Source organism: Rhagoletis pomonella, unplaced genomic scaffold (genome assembly GCF_013731165.1).
Source record: "Rhagoletis pomonella isolate Grant_MI unplaced genomic scaffold, Rhpom_1.0 Rhpom_scaffold_00009, whole genome shotgun sequence".
NCBI classification, from domain to species: Eukaryota; Metazoa; Arthropoda; class Insecta; order Diptera; family Tephritidae; genus Rhagoletis; species Rhagoletis pomonella.
In genome coordinates, this window is record NW_023458563.1 from 12,711,776 (window position 1) to 12,738,617 (window position 26,842).

General features: G+C 33.4%; 1 protein-coding gene across 10 annotated transcripts in view; it reads right to left on the bottom strand.

The window, feature by feature from the left end:
* The window catches only part of LOC118745572 (putative nuclease HARBI1), a 754,224-nt gene that overhangs the window by 595,806 nt on the left and 131,576 nt on the right, over positions 1–26,842 (bottom strand). For 2 of the 10 annotated variants that reach the window (XM_036479062.1, XM_036479060.1), the window contains one exon: positions 2,597–6,082. The exons of the other annotated variants lie outside the window; for them this stretch is intronic. In XM_036479062.1, the coding sequence (XP_036334955.1) occupies positions 5,642–6,082 (441 nt within the window). In that variant the 3' untranslated portion in view covers positions 2,597–5,641. Of the gene's footprint in view, positions 1–2,596; positions 6,083–26,842 lie in introns of those variants that run through there. 10 annotated transcript variants of the gene reach the window in all.

Consider the following 26,842-nt stretch of genomic DNA (forward strand, 5'->3'; position numbering starts at 1 on the left):
GGTTATAGTTACCAAATTATGTGTTGAGGGAAATATATTTAACTGAGCTTTTTCTGTGTATGAACTGTTTTATAGAAAAAGAGTAAATCTTAAAGAATTTTGAGTTGTGATAGTTTTTGATGTAGGGTTGGATATGTATGTATAACATCGATATATTGTAGAAATCTTGCAGTCGTATGATTCTAGGTATGTATGTATGTAAGTACATAGTACATATGTCTGTTGTTCAATCCAAACGGAGGAGCTATGTATTTTTATGTACATACATATGTATATGTAGCTATGTTATTGTAGTAGTTGCCTTCAGTCCATCGGACGTGTAGTCAAATTTGCTTCCAATTAATTATTTAAAAAATGCTTAAATGTCCTCTGTTATTTCTTCCTTGATGGGAGTTTACTTAACATTGGACTAGTATAATTATAAAATTTCGTGTTCGAAGCGATTGTTCTTTTCCGTTTTCTTTTGTGCGTGTATGTGTGTGTATACATCGTAACCCAGCAAGCATTCATTTACGTTTATCATACTACATATCGTCGCTCGAGTAAAGAAACAGTGTAAATGCCACATACACTATTATTCGATAATTGCACCATTGGATAGACAATCCTTTAATCTATTAGAAAAATCGTTTATTTTTTCAAATATCTCTTTGGCTCACTAATTTATTACCGAAAAACCAAATTGTATTTGTATGGTTTGTAATGGTTTATAAAAACTTCCAATTCGTTTTTCTCAAAACTATACTTTTCACATTACACTATTTCATTATTCCTGCGACGATATGTAAAAATGATTCAAAACCAAGAACTTTTTAAATATCAAAACTTTTAAAAACGGTTTGAAAAATACAACTTTTCTTCTTTAGGAAAGGGAGATCTCATGGATACCAATATCAAATGTTCTACATCAAAAATATTTCAAACAAATTCAAAAATAAAAAACAAAAACTTAAGCTAACAAATAAACATGATTGGAAAAGTCAGGCCAATAATGATTTTGCAATGGCTCAAATTCTAATATATTCTAAATAAAGATTTTTATATCAAGAAAAATTAAAAGGAGCATTTTCAAAAAATTTTACTTCATAGTTTTGATTAGCCATAATATCTCGCCATAATCGAATTTTAGTTTTTCTGGCCATTTCATAATGTTTCATATAAATTTTTTATTTCAGCGTTTCATTATTTTCATGATGCTTCTAATTTTAATTTTCTTCTGCGTTTTGTAAACTAAATACTCATCTTTATTTAGGGCATAGTTTCAATTCAGTTAATTTTTACATTTATGGTTTGTTGCGTAGTTATTTTATTTATTTTTACTGGAGTTGTTTTTTTAATCGAACTTCGATTAATCGAGATCTTCCGACTCAAATGAATGGGAAATCTAATGTTCAATGCGATCTTTGTGTTCAAGGTGATAACGAATTCTTCCAAAAGATGAAATATATCTACATATTTAAATACATAAAAAAAGAATTTTTCCAAAGGTAAAAAAATAATTTAAACGTTCGCGTCGTTGCCGATTCTGGATGTGTTAACGCACAGCCGTAATTTTTTTTGTATACGTGAATGTTTTTTTTTTTTAATTCTGATCCATAAATCTTATGTACACTTGTATGTACATGTGTTTCATGTCTCTTGTTTTTGGTTGTTCATAAACATGAACCACCGGTGGTACGTGACGGCTCACGAAAAAGCTGGTCATATATAGTAAAAATTAACCTACAGGCTTCAGACTTGGAACACAAGCTTCTTTATTGAACATAATTATAATTATAAAGTGTTAATATAAAACAAAATCCTCCCACAAATGCGCCCACTACCCATGTAACGGAATTTTTTAAAAACTCTAAATGTAATATTTCGGAAGCTCTAGCAAAGAAACCAAAGGCAATAGAACCTTCCACTTAGCCTTAAATTAAAGGTAGAACTCTCGACTACTGTCGTTGAAAATGCCAGCCCTGCATCTTGACCAAAAGGTCACTTATAGTCATTTATTGAACAGCAAAAACTTATTTTAACAAAATTTTTTTCCAATATTTTTTTATTGTTCAATAAATCTTAAAGCTGTTTTTGATAGAGCTTTTCATGTTGATTACAAGTCCGCAATTATAAAGTTTTCATCTCATCCAGATTTTGAGAAAGACGAGGTCAATGTGTCAAAAAATCATCAAAACGAAAAATAATTTTTTTGAAATATTTGAGAATCTCTAGTAGAGAAAGAAAACGTGATAAAAACTTTCACCTATGCTTAAATTAAAGCTGAAACTCTTGAATACTGTTCCTGAAAATACCACCCCTGCATCTTGATCGAAAGGTCACTTATACATAGTCATTTATAGCACATCAAAAACTGATTTTGACAAAAAATTTTATTCCAATATTTTTGTGTTGTTCAATAAATGACTATATATGACCTGATGGAAACTTTATACTTAAGGATTCAAAATCAGCACAAAAAAGCCTATTAAAAACAGCTTTAACATTTGCCGCACCAAAATCAGTGGTGCCCTGTGTAAGCTTTCCGCAAAACACAATGAGCACTGTATTATTTTATTTCGCCATTCAATCGGGAACTACAACAGAACTTGGACGAATCTGGTTACTTTCTTGTTGTTTTTGCTATTATCTTCTATTATCTTCAAAATGCAGAATATCCCGATCTCTCGCGATCACAACTTTTTCAACAACCAAATGAAAAAAATATTCTTATATATTTTTTTTTGAGACAGCTTTTACAATTAATTTTTAGATAGTTGTGTCAAAAATTTAAATTTAATGACTTAGATTATTTAAGATACCGTCAGCTACGCTCTCTATCTCGCAAAAAATAATTAAGTGTTTGAACCACTATTTTAAAATAAAATAAATAAAATTTTAAGTGGGATTAGCAAGTTCAAACTGCTCTAGTAAAGAAGATACAAAAAAAGGGTGCCTTATACTTTTCATCCACTACAATGGACCTTCATCTTGACAAATTACCATGTTTTTCAACAGTCGGACAACTTTGATTTTCGGAATACTGGCAAGCTTTTTCGTGATGTCTCCCACTGTGCGGCTGTGACATATATTTCTTACCCAGGGACGTCAAATACTACCAGTGGCCACGATGTAAAAGGTAAATACATTGATGTCTAAGTATCTCTGTTTTGTTTCAGAAAATTAATAAATTTCGATTTTTTTTGCGTCCTGTAACAAATTAAGTTTGCTTGAATAAACTAGTATTAGGGGAGCTCAAAATTTGTAGCATTTAAGGTGTAAAGTTGCTACATATGTATGTAGACTGCTTTTGGAGAAGCAACAAAACGCGTGCTAAATTGTTACGTAGAACCTTTATACCAAAAATGCTACAAATCGTGAACTGCCGCATTGAAAATACTCCTTAAATCCGGTTTTTTAGTAGTTAGTCCAAAATACTTAGATAATAAATGCAAAAATGATCCGACTTAGAACCGAATGTACCGCCCTTACGTACAGCCGTTACTTCTTTTCCAAGCTTCTTGTGCCATAACGTTTTTAAATAGGATTAAACATAAAACCAACAGTGTGCCGCATGTGGTACACGACGTCGCGCATGTGTTTTTTACTTTAAGGAAAATTTACTAAATAACGGATTACCGCTGGAAGCAAGTGCAACCACAATCTAATTTTCTTATATACTTATATTTCCTAATATATTCTTGTGACATTAATAACAAAAACAGTTCCATAAAAAATACTTGACTACTCAATTTTTGAATCTTCAACTTTCTAAACGAAATTCAGATAAGGAAACAAAAATCATTTGTTTTGGTTTTTTGTTTTTTTTTTTTAACTTTATTTAAGTTTTTATTATGCCAAACCGAAAGAAGCACGCGCCCTTTGAGGTTCTCGATTTCGAGTACATTTCTCCCATTCAATTTGATTAGCTAAATTTTTCGATATGTCGACATATGCATGTACTACTGTGCAAATGAACCGAAATGTAACCATACACAGAGTGCTGCTATAGACATAACCATTGCAATCGGCTGTTCTGATCAAACGTAACGAAGCTCTCTAAACGATTATTTGTGACATTCCTTAACACCACGGCCATAATCATAACCGCAATAATTCGCATAAAGCTGAAAATTGGTACAAGTGTTGCGAACATCATTACAAATGGGATGCAAAAGGTCCCATCGATCCCACATCTGCTAAAAATTTATTCAAGGTCAAAGGTCACATAAATTGATATTTTTAAATTTTCAGCCAAAAAGCAAGGTTTATCATAAAAAAGGTTACACAAAAGTGTAGGGAGGAAACGATACCATGCAGGTATCGACACTTTTACTTGGAAGTAGTATCGAAAGAAAGTATCGAAAAATATCGGATCTAAAGTATCGATACCTACTCGTATCGATAATTTTGCCTATGAAGGCAATACGTATGAACTAAAGTACTTACTACATATAAATAGTCTCAATCAAAGCTCGTTTGTTGATCACCCCGATTGCTTGTTTTCCTCACAACTCAAGGAAAAGTTCAATTTATTCCCTGTTTCACTGTGATTACTTTTTTCTCCTAAATTAAGAATTTTAAATATATTTGAACTTAATATTTTATTAAAAATTATTATCTTACAGTTTCGCTTAAAAATGCAAAAAAAAAACAATATATGTGACCTTGAATAATTTTGTTTGCAGATGTGGGATCGATGGGGACTTTTCACATTTTATTTTTACCGGTGTTCCCAACATTCGTACCAATTTCCAGCTCAATGCAAATTATTGTGTGTTTACATCACTTACTTATTTTTTTAGCTAACTTGACTGCGCTTCTAATAAAAGACAAAATATGTACATACATATGTAATTCCTTATTAATTTGATCAACAAGATTTTCTTCATAGATACATACATATATGAAGACTGCGAAGACAAATAATACGACATACTACATATATTATTAGTTCTGTTCTGTTTCATTAGGTGGTTTTTTTCTCTATGCACTATTACTAGAATAGCAAAAGCAATCCGTGTGATTTCACTCGAAACCGATTTGAGAAAATTTGTGAAAACCAAGTTAGGCCTGGGGCGTATTTCATAAAGGGACAGTGACTATTTTGTCACGACAGGCATTTACCGTATTGTCAGTGAAAATTCGACAGTTTGGTGGATGTTTTGTTTCATAAAAACAATTGTCACCGTTTGAATTCCATGTTTTTTCAAAGTTGTCGGCAGTCATATGAAATTTAGATATAATTCATATGTAATCATTGCATTTCCATTATTTTAGTTTTAAGAAATATTTAAATTATTGAAGAGCAATGAAATTCGCGTAATTACCATATACAAAATTGGAAAATTCTCCTGTGAAAACTTTTAAACGGAGCTATTTAGTTTTGTCGGTCCAGGCGTCTATGAAACAGAAAAAATGTCGGCGACAATTCTGGCTCTGAAACTTTCCGGAAAAATCTGCAATGGTCACTTTTATGAAATAGTTCCTGGTATTTTTCTTCGAAACGTTCGAAATCATGTTTGCTGAGTATGCGTGTATTAGTATGTACTATGTATGTCTGTTTTTTGTGTGTGTATATATTTTGAGTGTTTGATGTTTTCGCTTCTCTTTCTTTTGTTTCATTCTATTTTTTATTAGTTAGTTTGTAGTTTTTAGTATTTTAAATTCGTGTCTCAGTTTGTAGTTGTTTCTGTTGATGCTGTATTTGTTGTGCAGCATCAGTGAAGGCATTCACCGCGCGCTGAGCTGTCTGTGAATGGCCATTGATGGCGGCAGCCGTCCCATGCCCCACTAGCAGATTGTAACGTTGCTGCAATTGCTGCTGCTGCGGCTCTTCGTCGATGTAGGTGATGTCTGAGAGCAGGGCGGCCGCCGTCGTAGACCCATTGCCACCACCAGGCTGATTATTATTTTTATATTGCTGGTGTTGCTGCGGGCTATTAGTACGCTGTTGTTGCTGGTGCGCATAATTAGGATTAAGCAGGTTAGAATTATACAGCGGATAACCGGGGATCGTGCCGCGTGGACTGCGCAAGCTATGCAACGATCGGCGCTCGTTCAAGTCTTCCAATGTTGAGCGGAATGCACGAATAACGCGTAACTGAAACAAATAAAATTAGACAACAAACAAACAAACGAACGTACGAACAAACATCGCAAAAAAAGAACGAAAATGAAAAAAGAAAAATGAAACGAAAAAGAAAAAAAATAAATTGATTAATTGTTTGGTATTTGGGAATTTAAAAAAGATGCAAAATGCAAAATATAAATAAGGAGATAATCAATAAAAACAAAATGTAAATAAAAACTTTGTAAATTAATTATTTGTTAATTTCATATCACTTTTTATTTAAATATCATTATCTTAAACTTGCACATATGTATGTATGCACATATATACATATGTATGTAATATGTTTGTATGTTTCTAAGCTGTACTATATACGATCGCAGCTAGTATATGTAGGTGAATGCAAATATCTACAGTGTTGTGCAAAACAAAAGCAACAAAATTTAGTTAGATTAATGCTGTTCTCTGTACTCCTTTCAAAAAACAATTTAAGCAAAATTGTATTATTATTTCTTAAATACCCAAAAGCGCTTTAAAATAAACGTAATATTTGTACCACTTCTTGGTGAAAAAAATAGAATTAAAAACAAAAACTGGTCCACACTCGGTTGGCATATGTGCATAACAAAAGTAACAAATCAATATTTTGAATAAGAACCCTTATTCTTAGTTACATCAGTGAATCTCCCGAGGCATTGATGCTAGTAAATGTTATCTATGATTCATCTTTATTGCAAAGGTGTGGACCGGAAACCCTCCTCTTTCTCAACGTTCTATTGTTTTCACCAAGAAGAGGTAAATGTATTACATTTATTTTAAAGCACGGTTTTTTGAATTAAATACAGCAATATAATTAATTTGATGGTTTTATATATGTATACGCATACATACATAAAAGAATACTTAAATGTACACAAGTCATAAAGTTAAATAAAACTAAAACAGTGACTTCTGCGTGTATGGACGTAAACATACGGCTTCTGCTCTATTTTTTTTAAATTTAATACTGTACATATGTATGTTTGAGTGTCCAATTTGTATCATTAAATATTTTAAATGATTTGATTGAGGGGAAATTGCCAAATCGCGCTTATTTTTTTATATGTACACTAGGGTGGTCCAAAAATGTATGAGGAAAAAGTAAAGTCGGAATTTTTATGCTCTCACCCCCTAGGATTGTTCTATACCGAAAAAAGTATACCCCTATTTTTTTTTTGGAATCAAAAAATATTTAGAGGTCGCTCATAGCGCTCAAAATTTTCCATGCATTTTTATATGGGGAGAAAACAACTTTTCGTAGAAATGGTATAGAATTCTTAGTCAATATTTTTCGATCTAAAAACTCTGCTTCTGTGCAGGAGATTTCCAATAATAATACCCGATTGTCTAGTTAACCATTTATTATCGTAACTAATAAAAAATCGTTTGTATAAAAAAATAGTTAAATAAATAATTGGGTATTGTTATTGAAAGTCTCCTGAAGAGAACCAGAACTTTCCGATCGAAAAATATTGATTTTCAAGAATTCTATATCATTTCTACGAAGTGATTTTTCCCCATATAAAAATACATGGAAAACATTGAGCGCTTTGAGTGACCTCTAAATATTTTTTGATTTCAAAATAAAAAAAAGGGGTATACTTTATTTCGATATAGTACAATCCTAGGGGATGAGAGCATTACAATTCCGACTTTACTGTTTTTGGTCCACCCTAATGTACACACATAACCATGCATATGTACATAATACATATTAGGGCTGGGACTATCCGTATACTCGCATATCCGGTCATCTGTGTGGATATTCGCGTGTACGAATAAAATCCGGATATCCGGTTAATATCCGTTTTATTTTGTTATCCGAATATTCTAATGCCGAATTTCCACTAGGCATTGAAATGACAAAAAATTAGAGGTATTTAAAGAGTGCCATGTGGAAATGAATTTAATGACTATGTTTTTAACGTAATGACACGAATATTTTTTAATGCCCAAGTTTGCCAATAAAATATTTGCCATTTAATGCCTAGTGCATATCCAGCATAAGCAGTGTTTGAACGGGTTAATAAAATTGTTCTCAAAATAACTGAATCTATTGAATTGAAAAATAAATAATAGCATACTTCATTAATACACAAACAATAGTCATTTTTAGATTCGAAAATCTGGATATCCGATTAAAAAACCTGGATAGAACTCCCAGCCCTGATACAAAAGAAGCAGGGTTAGAACTACGGCAAGACCAAATTGGAGCAAAAGACGTCAATAATTGTAGCAGAAAATAAAATTACCATCTACTTTACCCATTACACCTTCGACTCTACAACTTAAAGTCAATCTCTTTTTAACCAAAGTAAGGAACCATTTGAATTTTTAATGACAGTTATCCTCTCCTGTTTCAAGCAAGTGTTGTATATTTTGGCGAACGAGTGGCAAAAATTATCTTAAAAATTACGTTCCAACTATTATTATCGTGGAGAAATTATGAAAGTTATGCCATTTCCCAGAACGAATACCTTCAAGATGCATATTTATATTTAGGTATACATACATAAGTAGTATGTGCTACATGCAAAAATGAAAATTAATCGAATCTTATTTATATTATACTTTAAAATTAAAAGTAAATGCTCTTGTTAAATGAAAAAAGAGAAACAATTGTACTTCTTAATTTTTTGAGTTCAGTTATCGCAATAAGAGCACTTTGTTACTTTCGAACGAAAATCGTAGCAGATCGTAGGTAAAGTGGGGTAGGGTAGTAAATTTCAAATTTTATCGAAGCCCGTAGTAAATCTACCACGATTGTAGTGAATCTCTAACCTTGATAAGGCGCTGCCTACATGCATATGATGTATCTATTTTATACGCTTAGTTGCATATACATACATATACACATAATATTTAAAGGAAAAAATAACATAAATAAACTTTGAACATAACAAAACGTAAAACTAGTTAGTTAGCGTAAAAATAGTCATAAAAATTGGCATACAAATATTGGTAAAATTAGGCGAAAAAATAAGCGTCAATGCAAATAAACAAAAATATTTTTTAGCACAACAACAAAAAACGGAATAGCTAAACCAAAAGTGTATGTATTTTATATGGATTCATAGTGACCATTGTGGGAGTGAACAAGGTCTTGTATACTGTCGTATTGTTGTAGGAAGAGCTGGGCACTTAGGATTACGATTACATTTTGATTACTTAGGACCGTGATTAATAATAATAATAATATATTGGCGCTTACACATATGTTAGTGCTTGGGCGAGCTTCTCCTCCGATTTGTGGTGTGCGCCTTGATTTTGTCACACAAAGAGGAGGGACCTACAGTTTTACGCCGGCTTCGAACGGCGATTGTGTTTTTCGTGGCAGAAATACACTCGGAGGTTTGCCATTGCGAGGGGATTGCGATTACTGGAAATGTAATCCAGGAAACTTTTAGCATTCAGATTACTGTAATTGTAATTATAAAATGCTTAATTGCGAATGCTTTAATTGTAATCCCTAAAATTTAACGATTACTACTACGGTAATCGTAATCGTACTTTTTATGATTACGATTACGGTAATCGTAATTCTCAAAATCCTAAGATTACAATTACAGTAATTGTAGTAATGGAAATGAGGATTACTAATACAGTAGTAGTAGTTGTTAAATACTTAGGATTACAGTTAATGCATTAGGGAAGGAAATAACGCATAGTAAAAATGAATAATTTTTATTTGACTATCGTTTAAAAGTGTTCGTGCTTAAGAATAATACTTTCGTACCAAAATTTAGCACGCACATATTTGAATGCCCACATCTCAGTATAGACTGAAGGGAAAAAATAGTAAAATCAAACAAAACCGTATTTAAATCAAATGAAAACGTTTTCAAAAGTAGTGTATGCATAATGAAAATATTCAATTCAAATACGCCTGTATTAAAATGAAGCATTTTGCACTTCACAGATGGCGTTTTGCACCTCACGAATGCTTTTTCATAATTAAGAAACTGTATGTATGCCAAGCAGAGTTGGGCACGGGACTAAATATTTAATCCTGATCCCGCCCACCCCGAAATTCGATTTTTAAGACCCGAACCCGCCCATCCCGACGTTTTTCAGAATTGTACCGCGAGTCCCGTGGGTCCCGATATCTACCTCTAAAAAATTTCAACGTGTGTGGTATGGTTTGCAAACCGATCGAGGGTTGACAAAAAAAATGTTCATGTCTTTCAAATTAATTTTAAATAATAAATATAATAATGAAAGATCTGGCATCTTCCGACTATTTTCTTTTGCTTTGCTGTTCGTTTTCGTCTCAATAAAACATTAAAAGTGCATATTTCAAACATCGTTTTTAAGGAAGATTTTGTGAATTTGCGGGGGTTACGGTTTTATCGGGAGTGTCGGGAAAGAATTTTGGTTCCGTCCCGCCCGCCATATTTTTACAGATCTTCCCGCTACCGCCCATCCAGGCCAATTTTAGATCAGTACCGTGGGTCCCGCTATCCCGCGCCCATCTCTAATGCCAAGCATGCACAGCGGTGAAAATTGTGTTAACACATAATCATAGCACTTGTGGTCAGCTCATTAAGTCAAGTGACATTTTGACTAGATTTGGCTATTTTTCGTTTCTTTATTTAATGTTTATATTTTTTTTATACCAGCGCCACATAAATTAATATTTCAAACTGCGTACCCAAATTATGAAAATTCAACAAACTTTAGGAATTGCACCCAAAACCTTTAAACTTTTTATTTAGAATTTTTAGAAAAATTTTGGGTATTCAGTTTTGTAGCTCATTAAATTTTAGCAGGTTAAAGTGCAAATTTCAAGACGCAAGAAAATGCCGTTGATTTTTTTTCAATTGACCACCTCGAAGTTGCGATTTGACGCCACACATAGGAGTATTTTTGTAATAAAACCGGTCAAAAGTCAGATTCATCAACTTTGCTAAAAACTGAGCACTGTTTCTTTTGATATTATATTTTAGTGGACCAATAAAAAAAAACCTATGAAGTATATATGAAAGAAGAAAGTATGCACTACAATTTTAAACCAGATTTTCATGACTTGCTTTTGACGATATATTTTTTGAATTATTTCCAATTAGGGTTTTTTGAAAGTTTAGTTTTAGAAAAATTTCAAAAAATTTTAATTCTGTTTACTACTTGTCGGGCCTTGTCGGCCAATATTTTTTTATAGAAATTTACTTTGGATCCTTGGCAATAAAAATCTATTACACCGTGCGAGATTAAATTTTCCACACGAAAAAATCAATATATTCACAAAACTGCGGGCTGAATATGATTGAATAAAAAAATTATTCAAAATATTGGGTGCATTGTAGAATAACTATATGGGTATCAATTAAAAGGAAAAATTCTGTGGAATAGAAAAATTAATTAATTTTTGGGTGCACCAGGACGAATAAGTATTGAAAATGTCCTTTTAAAACTTTATCCTTGAATATCCTTGGAAATTTCCAATATTTATTTTTGAAAAAAATATATGTCAAGGACTAATGTGTTAACTACCACATACTCGAATTTCGTCCTTCTAAATTTATTAATTTTATTTGCTTTTGTTATTTTATGGCCTTACAACAACTATATTCAACAATTTTTATTGAGCTTGAGGCCGTTTTAAATTAAAATTTTTATTGTGGAAAAGCAACAATAATTTAAAAAAAATGGTAGAAGTGATAGCGGTTTCGGAAATCACCACATTTCCCCATCAGGAGATTCTTTCAGTAGGATTCGAACCGACTATCCCACTGACTCAGCCAGTTGCCTACGCACTGTGCTAAGTTCGCCTTGTAAATTATCATTGTTTTTTCCCACTTTTTCATTTGTAAGGCCAACACAATCAAGCGCAGCTATTCCGCTGCGATTCACACTTCATCATGTGGCTGTTGTTTTTTTTTTTAATAATTCTATTTTTAGAATGTTTAACTTTTAGGTGTGCTCGTTCTTAAGTTATTTGTTTTTGTAATTTTATGGCCTTATAACAGTTATATTCAACAATTTTTATAGCGCTTGAGTTCGTTTTTAATAAAAACCTTATTGTGGAAAAGCAACAATAATTTGAAAAAATGGTAGAAGTGATAGCGGTTTCGGAAATCAGCACATTTCCCCATCAGGAGATTCTTTCAGTAGGATTCGAACCGACGATCCACTGGCTCAGCCAGTTGCCTACGCACTGTGCTAAGTTCGCCTTGAAAATTATCATTGTTTTTTCCCACTTTTTCATTTGTAAAGCCAACACAATCAAGCGCAGCTATTCCGCTGCGATTCACACTTGATCATGTGGCTGTTGGTTTTTTTTAATAATTCTATTTTTAGAATGTTTAACTTTTAGGTTTGCTCGTTCTTAAGTTATTTGTTTTTGTAATTTTATGGCCTTATAACAATTATATTCAACAATTTTTATTGAGCTTGAGGCCGTTTTTAATAAAAACCTTATTGTGGAAAAGCAACAATAATTTTAAAAAATGGTAGAAGTTATAGCTATTTCGGAAATCACCACATTCCAGACGTCTTCCAGTAGGATTCGAGCCGACGATCCCACTGACTCAGTCAGTTGCCTACGCACTGTGCTTTCCACCAATAAGGTCACAAAATAACAAAAACAAATAACTTAAGGACGAGCACACCTAAAAGTTAAACAGTCTAAAAATATAATTATTAACAAAAACCAACAACGACATGATCAAGTGTGAATCGCAGCGGAATAGCTGCGCTTGATTGTGTTGGCTTAACAAATGAAAAAGTGGGAAAAAATCAGCGATAATTTACAAGGCGAACTTAGCACAGTGCATAGGAAACTGGCTGAGTCAGTGGGAGTTTTTCATTAAAAACGGCCTGAAGCTCAATAAAAATTGTTGAATATAATTTATTATTTTTAGATTTAAAAAATTTTACACTTCTCTTTATAAGATATTGATAGTTACAATATACATACATAAATGAAGATACTGGAATCATTTTTATGGAACCATGTATGCGCTCTAAAAGAACAAACTGACCGTAGGATATGCGGTTTATATGCTTTAATTGTCTTTTATACATGGGCGTAGCCAGCCTTTCCCCTAAGGAGGCAGGAGCTAAGATGGAGGAAAAAAATGTTTTTTAATTACATTTTTTGTGTATATAAATAGAAATTTTAGGGTTTAAGAAAGTATAAGTTTTCTGGTATCCTTTACAACGATAACAATTTTTTAAAAATTAGTTTGAATTTTTTTGTTTAAAATAATTTTTTACAAACAAGGGTATTTTTTGCTTTTAAGTCTATTTTCTCAAACTTTTATATACGAAGTATACAAATATGTATACCAGAAGAATGGAGGTTGTAAAGTAGGCCTTTACAACGACACCAAATTTTTAAAAATCGGTTTTTTCATAAAAAAGATATTTTGTTCTTTTCAAGTGTTTTTCCTCAAATTTTTATAAACGAAGTATACAAATACGCATGTCATGATCCAAAAATAATATTTTCTCATTTTCCATGGCTAGAAAAAAATATTGCACATGATTCAAAAGCAAATTTTGAAAAAAGATTTGCCGATTTGAAATTATTTAAATGTACGTTCACATACTTCATAAACCCTTTTTTATGTAACATAATTGAGGATGAATTTACAATATCCCTAATACTCATTTTAAAGAAAAGCGAAGAAAATTTGGAGTTTTTGGAATTAGAATATAAGGCACTGGAAATGCAATGTAAAGCTTTGCCATTGCTTGAGTTCCGGCAACAAGTACCAGATTTAAAATATCCGCTGTTGAAAACAGCTGCGTGCTGTATATTTTAAATTTTTGATACAACTAACTGTGACTCTTTGTACTCTACAATGGAATTCGTAGTCAAAATACTGCTGACAGTTAGTTGCATTCGCGTGCCTGTTAAATATTGAAAGTTATCAAAATATATCAGCTTTTTGCGTTTGCGTACGCAGAAAACTTCCAATTTAGGGCAAATTGAGAGATAAAAGTGACATTTCATTTTAAGGGGAAGCTGTTAGTTTCCGCTGGAAAAACTTTTGCCAACAGCAATTTGCCTACAAGTAAATAGCTGATCAAAAACAGCTGCTTGGAATCTACGCAAATCCCTAAATTGAATTTGATGATTTGGAAGTTAAAATAGTAAAATGCGACTAATTAGACTTGTAAGAAGTAAGTAATTATTCATTTATTCAGTGAACTGTGTCAGGATAAGACTTCGGGATTCGTTTTCTTACGTTGTCAATTTTATACTTTTGAATGTAAACAAAATTTCTAAAAGATGTTCGTCTAACTTGCAAGTTCCTGCAAATTTTCTGTTCGCGTACTATTTTGGATATTTTTTTCTTGTGAGAGAACAGATGACATTTCGTCAGAATTTTGCTGGTGGACATTTTTTACTGGAGAGTTTAAACGAACGTACCTATTGACTCACCAACATTTAACAGAACTAATACACGGCTTTAACTGACGTAAACCCAGTTTGGAACATTTGGCGAAAGAGATCTTTTGAATTTTCTTTAATATCTATCTTACGTACATTCGAATAATATTAAATTAATGTTTTTCATTTCTAATAATAATAATATTTAAAAACGAAACTTTTGTTATTGTTTTTTTTTGTGGTTCTTTGTAGCATTTAGAACTTACATGTGGTATATTGTAACTATCAATATCTTATAAAGAGAAGTGTAAAATTTGTTTTAATTTAAAACTAATAAAGTTAGAAGGACAAAATCAAGGATGTGGTAGTTAACATATTAGTCCTTGACATATACATATTTGTTTCCTTTAAAAAAAATCATGACAACACGCGCTTAGAATCCAAGTTTGTTTTAACAGAGATATGATATAAAGTTATAATTTAATGTCAGCAACGCCCCGGATGCCTAGGCTGGCAATGGCAAACCTATGAGCGTACTTTCGTCATAAAAAAGTATATCCTTAAATCCTTCTGCTTGTTAGGCTGCGCTTTTTTTTTGGTATAACATTAGAAACTCCACTGAACTCTCAGTAAAATGTGTAAGCCAAATTTTGTTTCTGTTGTTTTCATTCTCAGATGTTCAACTCATTTATTCCGTTAAAAAAAATTATATAAAAATAATTTTATGAAAACGAATAAAGGTATCCACACACCTATGCGGTTCTGTCGGTGCGAATCAGTTCCGACAAAAATTAAAACAATGCCGACCATAGTTTTAAATGAGAAACCACACACACATATACGATTTTGCTGCAGCGATTTATTCGAACATTCACAGTTCTTCTTTTCGTTGTTTGAGAACGAAAACGGTCAATAGAAGGATTTTACAATATTAAAACAAAACATACATAATTGATGTATATGTGTATGTAGAAAGGTTAAGAATCTTATTTTTGTTGAAAAATATTTTTTGTTTGTCTATAAATTGGCAGTTTTTACTGCGATAAAATCGGACAGATGTAAGCGTACTTGCGTTTTCGAAGCAGTAACGTGTGTAGCATCAAAAACGGTGCGGATTCGTTCAGACAGAATCGCAAAGGTGTGTGGATGCCTTAAGACTTAAAAAAAAAATACAATGAAACTCGATGAGCCTTGATTTTAATTAGACCCGCAGAGTGGAGCCGCATGTTTGACAAATTTTGTGTTTATTATCTAATTGGACATAAAATCAGATTTTTCCTCCTTATTTCTTATTCATAAATTTAGATTTTTTATCAAAAAAAAACACTACTTTAGTAAATTTTCGAATTTTTAGGGTTTACTGATTTCACTGTTTTTCTTGAAATTAGCTTTTATTTTTATTAAAAAACTATATTAATAGATGTTTGAATTTTTAGAGTGTACTCGTACTTTTTACTAGTGAAAAAAGTTGAGTTTTCAATGTAGTGGTGCGCGCGCTTCCATTTGAAATAATTGAGCACCACTGATAAAAGGACACGCAATGCGCGAACTAAAAATTTCCTCTCTCTCTGCGCATATCATCGGAGGGCGACTTTTTGCTTTCACGCCTTCATGTTGAAAAGGCCAAAAAAAACCCTGATTATTCACAGCGGCCAATTTTTTGCGAAATTTTCACTTAAACTCGCTATGTCTCAGACGTTTGTGCATCGAAATTTGTACACAAGAAAATAGATGCTATTCTTAAAAAACTGAGTTTATCTACACTTCTTAATACTTACCCTGCAGAAAAAAAAATTAATTGACTAAAATAACCAACTTATAGTTAGGTTTTTTGCGGGATTTCGATAACTAACTCCTCATTAGCTATAACAAAACTATCTTGTAATGTCGTGCAGGAGTCATGCAGACGTTATCTTGAGTTTGTTTTCTTTACAAGTTTCTATTTAAACATCCTCCTACAAAAATAATTTCAATACACTTTTTTTCTGCACTGCGCAGATTCTTTTTCGAATTCAGGACAAATAAAATAATGATCGAAATTTTACATTATTATTTTGCTGTTATGTCTGATGGAATTCAAATGTGGGACCACCTACAAAAGAAGATGTAACCAAATAAGCAAATATGTAATGTTAAATTAAATAAATAGAAAAAAATTTTTTTATTGATAGTTTAAGTCCAAAAGTAGTTAGCTAAAAGTTAGTTGACATCTAATGCAGAGGAAACCAGGGATCACAATTTTGCGGTCGTCGCCCTTCAAAAGTAGTTAGTTACGGCGAAAGGAAATTTTGCGGCCATCGCCCTTCAAAAGTAGTTAGTTACTGCCAAACGAAATAGTTACTAAATAGTTACCACCAGTCGACTGCTAGTTAGTTAATAGTTAGCTACAAACTAGTCCCATTTCCATTTTAATATATTAAAAACAAATTAAGGAGGTGGTTTTTACAGATGCAAAAATTGTTTTATAAAGTTAAAATTTTTGGGAACCTAATGAGGGAGTGAAGTGAATCTGTAACCTATCCTTCCCAAACGACATCCTCGCCCACTGCCCGTCAAGGCTTGGGGGTCCCTGTTATCGCTAACGAGGCTCTGTCGACTGGTGCGAGGCGGTATATCCTCGCTCAAGGCTGAGATTCCGTGGTTGGACTGGACTCGGACTGCAAAAGTCACGATTCGACGAACGCTCAGGACGACACGAACCGGTTGACGGGTGGACCATTACGCACGGGACATCAATCTTCGCGTTGAAGAAACGCAACGACAAACCCAGAAGCGTCTGTTCCCCAGTGGAACGGCTCGCTGGTCTGCGTCTGACCCACATTGGGCGGCAGGACAAATTTTTCACCTGGCAGTAGTTATAAAATGCAAATCTTCGCGAGACTGCGAGAGCGCGACCCCGCCACTCTGACGCCGAGAGACAAGGCTCTTCAGAAGAAGCATGCCTACATTGTATGGAAGTATGAGCGACTCCGTGAGCAGAAAGCCTCGAATGCTTCAGGAAATGAGGCCGCTGTCTCTGGAAAAGCCACCAGATCTGAAAAAGGAGACGAGGTATCCGGTTTCCTGGAAAAGCCAGGAAGAGGGCACGCCGAAAGCAGCCTTGAAACACTGGAACACCTTATGGACGTCCACTTCCCTGGCTGCGGTAACGCAGGGGACACAGGAACTCCTGTGACAGAACACCCTAGTACCCACAGGCAAGGCAGTCCAGTGGACAAAATCATCACTGCAGATAAAGTAGCTTGGGCTATCAGATACTTCCAACCCTACAAATCTCCGTGTCCGGATGGAATCTTTCCAGCTATGCTACAACGAGCATGCGCCACGGTAACCCCCTGGCTAACGACAATCTATAGGGCGAGTATCCTTCTAAGCTATATCCCAAAGCCATGGAGGGAGGTAAGAGTGGTCTGCATTCCCAAAGCAGGAAAAGCGGGCCACAGCACTGTAAAAGATTTTAGACCCATCAGCCTCTCATCATTTCTTCTGAAAATAATGGAGAGGCTTCTGAGTCTGCAGATCACGCAACGCCTTACTCCTTGGAACTTCAGCGAGGCTCAGCATGCCTACCGTAAAGGCAGGTCGGTTGAAATAGCCCTGCACGAGGTTGTTGGGAGTATAGAGCAAGCACTGAATCACAAAGAATATGCTCTGGCAGCCTTCTTGGAGGTGGAAGTTGCCTTTAGCAATGTTAATTTGGCATCCATACACCGCTCCATGGTGGCCGTAGGACTGGACCCAGTGATCACTCTCTGGATCTATAATATGTTGAGTACCAGAGACATCAATGGCTCCTTGGGAACATCAGAAGTAAGTAGCACACCTCAGGGGGGTGTTATCCCCCCTACTGTGGAACCTCGTTCTAAACGTTGCTTATGCGCATGACTTCAGGAAATGCAGGAAATGTATCTAACTATAAGCTAACTTTAAGTTGATTAGGAAGGAGCTAAAAGTCACTTATTATCTGTATATTTTCTTTGACTAAAGCTAACTATATTTCTATGGCGATGTCCGGGGTGGTTTACCTCTGCATTAGATGCAACCAAGGCACATTAAACAGGTAGTATCAGTAGAGCAAAAACAACATTTGCGTGTATTTTGTTGTTGCTTCTAGTATCGAAAGTGTCAAAAACTGGTCTGAATTTTTTCTTCTAAATTAAAGCGTGCCATGTGAAATACAAAAAATTATAAAAAATAAAAAAATTAAATTGGAAAAAATAAAAATTGATGCAACTTTCTTTCCTAGTAAATTTGTTTGCTTCTCGAAGCATTGATCCATCCTTTGCAAGGCCCAGTAATCAGCGGTCGTGCTGCTGAGTTGGGCGAACGTTCCAAAAGCTGCTATTCAATCGCTTGTTTTGTATGGAAAAAGGTTTCACATGCAAATGAATTTTAACAATTCAGAATTTTTGTGAGAAAAAATTAAAAATATTTGACATTTTCGAGACCAAATAATTTTAAAATAAATCAAATCAGCTGCTCTACTGATACTACCTGTTCAATGTACCTTGGATGTAACTAACTTGTAACTAACTACTGTTGGACATAAAACATCAATAGGAAAAACAAATAATTATTTTTATTTTATTTTTATTTACTTTATTTTACTTATTACATTTCATATTTGTTTCCATATTCTGCTGTAGGTGGTCCCATATTCGAACTCCGTCAGACATAACTTCAAAATGATAATATGAAATTTCGATCTTCCTTTTACTTGTCCTTGTATTTGCGAAGTGCACAATATTTAAATAAATTCGGGTTTAAAGAAAATAATCTTCTTCATTACTCCTGCATTACTTGTCAACTAGTTTCAAGTTAGCTTTTTATAGCTAACTACAAGTTATATATTTTATAGAAATCTCGCAAAAAAGCTAACTACAAGTGGGTTATTTTTTATCAATTGATAATTTTTTTTTGCAGGGTTAGTCATTCTGGTCGTGGAGAAATTCCTCTCCACGGTCAGCGAGATTCTACAATCTGCAAAGAACGATCTGGCAGGGTGGGCAGAAAGAAACGGTCTAGGGGTCCATCCCTTTCACGAGGATATAGTTCATATTTTAACAACAACTATATGAATTAATCTTCAAACTTTTTGCAAAACTTAAAAAAATTCTACCAATTTTAATAAATATTTCAAAATTTTGACTCAGAATTTTTTGAAAAAAAAATTGAGTATGCAGTTTTGTAGCTCATTCAATTTCAGTGCCATAAAGTGCAAGCTTCAAGTCGCTTCAAATCACAGTTGATTTTTTAGAATTATTTTCTCAAGGGTGTTGCCAATTTTCTTTCATATAACGCATGAACAAAATGTAAAGTCTCAAAAATCAACGGAAATTGTTTGCCATATGAAACTTGCACTGAAATTGAATAAGCTAAAAACTGCATACTAAAACTCTTAATAAAAATTCTGACTGACATAAAAGGTTGAAAAATTAATTAACATCGGTTTTGTTAGAATATGAACTATATTTTCGTAAAAATTTACACAAAATAATAATTATGAAAAAGATTGAGAATATTGTAAAAAAGTCCGAATAATTATTTTGACCACTCAATATCAAGTGTGTTTTTAGAATATTTTTTTTTTTTTTTTTTTCAATGGAAACGTTTTATTCAGGTGATATATTTGACAAACTGCGAATTACTTAATAAAACAATATAAGAAAGAGCTTTAACAAGTCTTATAACAATGATAAATTTATTTTTAATATTTTTATTGAGCTTTGTACCACGAACGTTTATTAGGAAAAATTTAAAAAGCAACAAAGTCTAAACGGTAGAAGTTATAGCAGCTATTTCGGAGATCACCACATCTCCTCATCAGACTTCTTTTTTCTTCAGCAGGGATCGAACCTGCGTAATCGATGTGCAAAGTTGAATAAGGACAAGTAAGAAAGTCTCAGTTCGGGCGGAGCCGAACATTAAATACCCGGCGCAAGTATTAAATATATGTTTTTTCACCTTTCCGAAACCTTCCGCTAGATGATAAGCCGGCGTGCATAAATTTTAAGTAAACTAGCGTGCTTAAATTTCAAAATATTGAAATTTTAAGCATTTCTGAAATTTACCGTTATATGAAAAGCGGCCGTAATTTTAGTCCGATTTCAACAATTTTCAATGGTTTACTTTTATGTGGCAAGCACAATAACCATACCGAGTTTGGTACAAATTGCTGGAACGGTTAGCGAGATACATATACGTGATCATAAGTGGGCGGTGCCACGCCCATTTTCCAAAATTTTATCATAAACGTATTTCCTGGCAAAGAATTGTTGCAACCATCATTTTGAATAAATTAGCTTTAATATTTACTGATTTATCGAGGATTTCGTATTTCTCGAAATTACCGTTATATGGGATGTGGGCGTGGTTATTGTCCGATTTTAAAAATTTTCGGCCATTTGGTATGCTGTACCAGGGCCAACAACTGTGCCAAGTTTGGAATAAATTGATGCATCGGTTACCAATATATACACATGTAACCATAAGTGGGCGTGGCTACGCCCATTTTCAAAAAAATGTTAATATTCTTATTTTATTATAAATATCAATTTTGAGTGAATTATCTTCAGTAGTTACTAAAATATCGCAGTTTTTGTATTTCTGAAAATTACCGTTATATGGGAGGTAGGCGTGGTTATTGTCCGATTTTGCCCATTTTCAATACCATCCGTCCTACACCCGAAAGAAGTACACGTAACAAGTTTCGTTAAGATATATTAATTTTTACTCGAGTTATCGTGTGCACAGACGGACGGACAGACGGACGGACGGACGGAATATTTTCCTTGTGCACAAGTGCGCTCGGGTATAAAAATGAATTAGCAACAAGAGTTTACGGGGTGTACATAGCTCAGTGGTTAATGCTTCTAACTTTGCACATCGATTACGCATCTAGAAAAAAGAAGTCTGATGAGGAGATGTGGTGATCTCCGAAATAGCTGCTATAACTTCTACCGCTTAGACTTTGTTGCTTTTACAATTTTTCCTAATAAACAATTGTGATGCAAAGCTCAATAAAAATATTAAAAATAAAATGTTAATAAGCCACAATAACATTGACAAATAAATTTATTAACTTCATCATTTAATTGGATATTACCTCCAAAATTACTTGTACAAGTGCTATGTGAAAATATTTGGCGAGCGCCCGCTCGTGGACGTCACCATAATATTGTTATAACTTTGGAACTATTTGCTGTTAAACATGAAGTTTCACCAAGAAATAATTTCGATATTCGAATATACTGCTGCATTAAAACAAAAAAATATTCAAACTTTAAAACGCAAATTTTGCATTTGTAAAAACCACGTCCTTAATTTTTATAAAAAAGTAAAAAAAAAGTCCGCCATTTTGTTTGTAATAAGTATTAAGAAGTGTAGTTGACCTTATTTTCGTTAGAATAGTATCTTCTTAGTTGGTTGTGTACAAATTTCACACGAACGTCTGAGATATAGCGAGTTTAAGTGAAAATTTCTCAAAACTTGGCCGTTGTGAAAAATCAGGGTTTGTGGCATTTTCGAACTGTAAATGTATTTTTGTGTAAACAATCGATTACAATTGGTTTCAACTGGTTGCTTTGACCAAAACACTTCTCGGGATATTTTGAGGATAATCCGCAGGCATAATTCGCTTCACTTAACTTCAATTTAATGTTTGTTTTACGCTACTTGTTGTTATTTTCAGGCGTTCTTGCCGCCCAGCTACTCAGCTGATTGCCAAATTTTTCGAGAGAAGAATAACGGACCTCTGCAATGCGCAACCTCGTATATATAAACCTTGGGTCGCAATGCTTGTAACAGAGGAAGGCCCCCTCTGCGTTGGAAAGATCAGGTGGAGAAGAACTTGGCTTCTTTGGCATTTCCAATTGGCGTCAGTTGCCACAGAAGAGAAATGGCTCGCGTGCTGTTTTGGACTCGACCAATATCGCTTAGGCGGTTACAGCGCCAATAAAGAAGAAAATATTTTAACATTAAATTACAGACACTTTTACCAAGCTGCAAGATGCTCCGCGTAAGAGCACACACATGTGGCGATAATGAATGTGTGGTTTTATTTTGTAATTGCTGAGAACGGTGAACTTGTTGCAAGCGTGGAAAATACAGGGGCTGTTTAGATTTTTATAATAAAAATTTAAATTTAGTGCTAATTTTGTGATATTTATCTTTGATCGTTTTTAATCGTTATTATGTGATTTTAATGTTTTCGTTCGTCTTTAATTGTTATTATGTGATTTAAAATTTTTCGATCATCTTTAATCGTTATTTTAAGATGTTTATTTTTTCGATCATCCCTAATCGTTATATAAATTTTTTTCGATCAAACATAATCGTGATTTTGGATTTTTATTTTTTCCATCATTTTTAACCTATATGTATATAAAAAGTGAAATCTGAAAATAACGGTTATAATTTGGTCGAAAAAAATCATAAAATTGCGATTACTTTTAAAAATATCAATAAAAAAAGATTTTGAATTGATTTTAAAAAAAATCCCAGGATCCCGGGATAAGAATTTTCCGCATCCCGAAATCCCGGGATTGTTAAAATGCTTCGGGATTGAATGCTTCGTGCGCAATATCACGTATCCGCCAAACGTAATACCATGTATGAGGTCGCAGAGAAAAAAATTATTTTGGCTACCCCATCTCAATGCTTACCTACTTCACAAATGCGATGGTGAATAATTATAGTAGGAGCTAATATTTAGTAAGTTCAGTGATAAAACATTCATAAATTTTGAGGAAAATAAGTTTTTTTGCACTTTTGTGAAATTTTCGGACTATCTTAAACGTGGTAACTATTGCATTTGGCGGATACGAGGTATTACAGATATATAATAGGACTTGAGAGATCCGAACGCCGAAAATGTAAAAAATATCAAAGATTTACATACACATAGTACAAGTATTCGATAGCATTAGGAGTAGTGAATCAATCAGTCGTAATCAAAAAAAGAGATTTCAACAAAGTAATGTAATGTAAATTCAATCAAACGAAGAACATTGTTTTAATTGCGTTTGAGATTTACATTTCTCATTAATTTTACTATAAAAGTGTAAGTAAAAAAAACGAAATTAGAAAAGTTATGTCTATTTGAAATGTTCAGTACTTACCTTTATTTGCGCCTTATAAAGCATTGTATATGACGAATGATCATTTAAAAAAATTATTTCTTTCATTTTTTGGTGAATATTCTCATCCGAAGCCTCAAAAGAAGTTCAAGTGCATTTAACGCAACTGAAGACGTTTGCAAGCGTTCTTATTGCCTCACGATCAACTTGTAATTGTCGCTTTGCTTCGTCCTCAGATTGCTAGCAGGCACACGAAATTCGTTCGTGCTTTTTACTAGTAATAAATACATTTGTTGTAGCAGGTGGCGTTCATGTGCGGTATACCGGCGTGATGGGCAGCGTGAACTTTCACCCTCTACGCGTCTACAAAAAAGGTATTTGGAGCTTAAAAAAGCTCTGCACGCGTGCAAGGCGGTGCGCATCACTGGTGTATGCAAAATAATTATGTATGTATGTGTCTGTCCATTCATATATATATGTGTTGCATGCGAATGGAACATATAATTAAGAGAGAAGAAACTAAATGACATCTAAGTTAGAAGGATATCGCACTAGTGTTCGCTTCGACAGAATAATGATAAACTAAAACAAAACGAAAAATACACAAATGCAGATTCCATAATCCTTTTTGTTTAAAACTACAAATAAGTATTTAACAGAAGGAAACTGTTTTATTTGTCTTTATTTTTTCTTGTATAATCGATGTGATATTTTGTTCCTAGGAGATAATGTTTTACAGAAAATTAAACAAATTAACCGTTTGTTTTGAAAGTGGCATAAATCATTTCCAACTCTTGTGGTTAAATGGTTGGTTACTACTAACTGAATCCATATGTAAATCATTACATCTATCGCCATAAGCTAATAACAAAACTTTTACTTTTGGCTGATGAAGTTGAAGAAATAACAGATCAGGTAAATGATCACTGAAGTCAGACGGCATGAAATGACGTATGCCACTTTCAAAATAAACGGCTCAAGTGTAGATAGCAAGAACTTCGTCTCTTCGAAATTTGTATCTGTATGGGAAACTTTCATATAGATAGTATTTAACTTCCAAAATTATCAGCATATACAACGAAGAAAGCGTAAAATTGTTATCACTGCAAATTGACATCTAAAAAGCCTTAAATCAGTGATGGACAGAGAGCTCTTACCTGTACATTAGACTGCATCACCAAAAAAAATTGCGGTTTTTCCGCCGGAATTACAAAATCCTTTATATTTTAAGACGTCTACCAAAATATTTCGGAAAAATATTAAGATTTAAGCGAGCTGGACCGATTTGAAAATACCTCCAAAAATTGAGTTTAAAATAAAATAAAAATAGTTTCTTAAAGAACTTTTTGAAAAAAAACCTCAGGTGCCAAACCAGATTAGGCTTAAAAAATCTGCATAAAAATATTTAAAAATCTTTTCAGCGGAATCGTAATAATAAGATTTTTGATGCTGTTTTTTTACTTTTTTCAAAGATTGATTTACGAAAAACTTAAATAACTGGGCCAAAACTATTCTGATTTAGACTTATGGGATCTCGATAGAAATGTATTTTCCCACTATTTTTATTTATGCGCAAAAAAGTCATTCGTGTCCCGAGTTTCTTTTTTTTCAAATACCAACACATCTTAGTTCAACTTTGAATGATCCCAGCAAAAAACACGATTTCCATAGAAACAAAAGTGGAAACGAGCTGGGCGATGGGAATCGCTTACCCTTTCGCTTCAAGAAGGCATTATTTTAACATGGGCATGCCATTCGCGGTAAGCCCTTACCCGCAGCATTACCGTCAAACGAAGGGAGAACGCATGGATAAACAGAATCCAGAGAAGCGAACAAAGAATGCCTTACAGAGAAACTAATGTAGAATGCCTATATAAGTATGTACATATTTATTTATATTAAATTGAAATCAGAAAATGTCTTGAAAGATTAAAATTAATTAAAATTTTTATATATCAGTTTTTATACATACATATGTATGTATTTAGGTATTTAGATTTTACTTCAAAATCGGTATGTACATACATGCATATTTAATTAAGCTTAAAATTGTACTCTTGTACTTCACTTCATTGACTTACTTCAACTTCGCTGCAAATTGAACAAAGCAAAACATGATTTTTATTTAAATAAAAACAAATAAAATATTGTAGGACATTCTACTTTGCATTACCGGCAATGACTAAAAGAAACAAAAAAATTCGAGGGCATTATAACGCTATGCCTTCTAGGACACGCTACCACTAAAAGCGATTACCGATTTTTTGCTAGGATGTTCGTTCATCCTATCTTTCTCCTTCATCCTTTGAATGAGCTTATTAGCAAAGAAATAAAAAGGGTGAGAAAATAGCTTTCCAATGATAACTCACAAGTCTAAATCGCAAGAGTGTAGGTTCAGTTATTCAAGTTTTTCTTATGGGTAAGAATTCCTGAAGTGGGCCACCTAAAAATGTTAGGTCTCAGTTTTTGTTTTTAATACCATATTCTGGTAGAGTTTATAGTCCTATATACGTGTGCCAAGTGATTTGGTAAAAAAAAATTTTTGTTCTTAATGGGTAGGTTCAGAAGGCGCAGCAGTTGAGCCCAACCGTTGCTAAAAAAATCAGTGATCGTTATGCGTCTTCTGAACGGCTTGATACATTAGCTGTCAAATTCAACTCTCAAAGGTACACACCAACATGTTGTCTCAAATGATCAGAAAAATATTACGATCATCTAACACGCAACTGTTCAGTTGATCAGAAGTACACAACAACGCATTCAGAAGGTGCAATCGCAACAGTTATTGAGCTGTTGCGCCTTCTGAACGTGCCCAATATTGAGCAACAAAGTTTTTTGTAACTTTTTCTTCTGTCGACTATAACTTTTGCTAGGTTCTATCGATTTTAAAATTTCAAACGGCCATCGGCTCATAATTCTCCACATTTCAAGCCTGTAATTTTTCAAAAAATTTATAACGTAATTTATTGCATATTACTTTCAATTGTTTATAACAAATTATGATAAAACAGTGTTCTGCATCGAATTTTTTCATGAAAAAAATACTGTATATGTATCAAGGGGAAACCTGAATGAATCCGTTGAGAAAAAAATTAGACTCATTTGGAAGAAATGTTATGATTATTATATTCACCGAACGCACGCAAGCGCGAACACGTTATAAGCGCCTCCGTACAAGGGCATGTTCATTTCCGTGTGCATAATGCTATTTTACTCGATGAGCTTTGGATTTTGAAGAAGTTTCACTAACTAATGAAGGTGACAATTGTTTTACAAGCTAAAAATATAGTTTTGATTGATAAATTTATGCCTGCATACTTTCGTAAACAATATTAT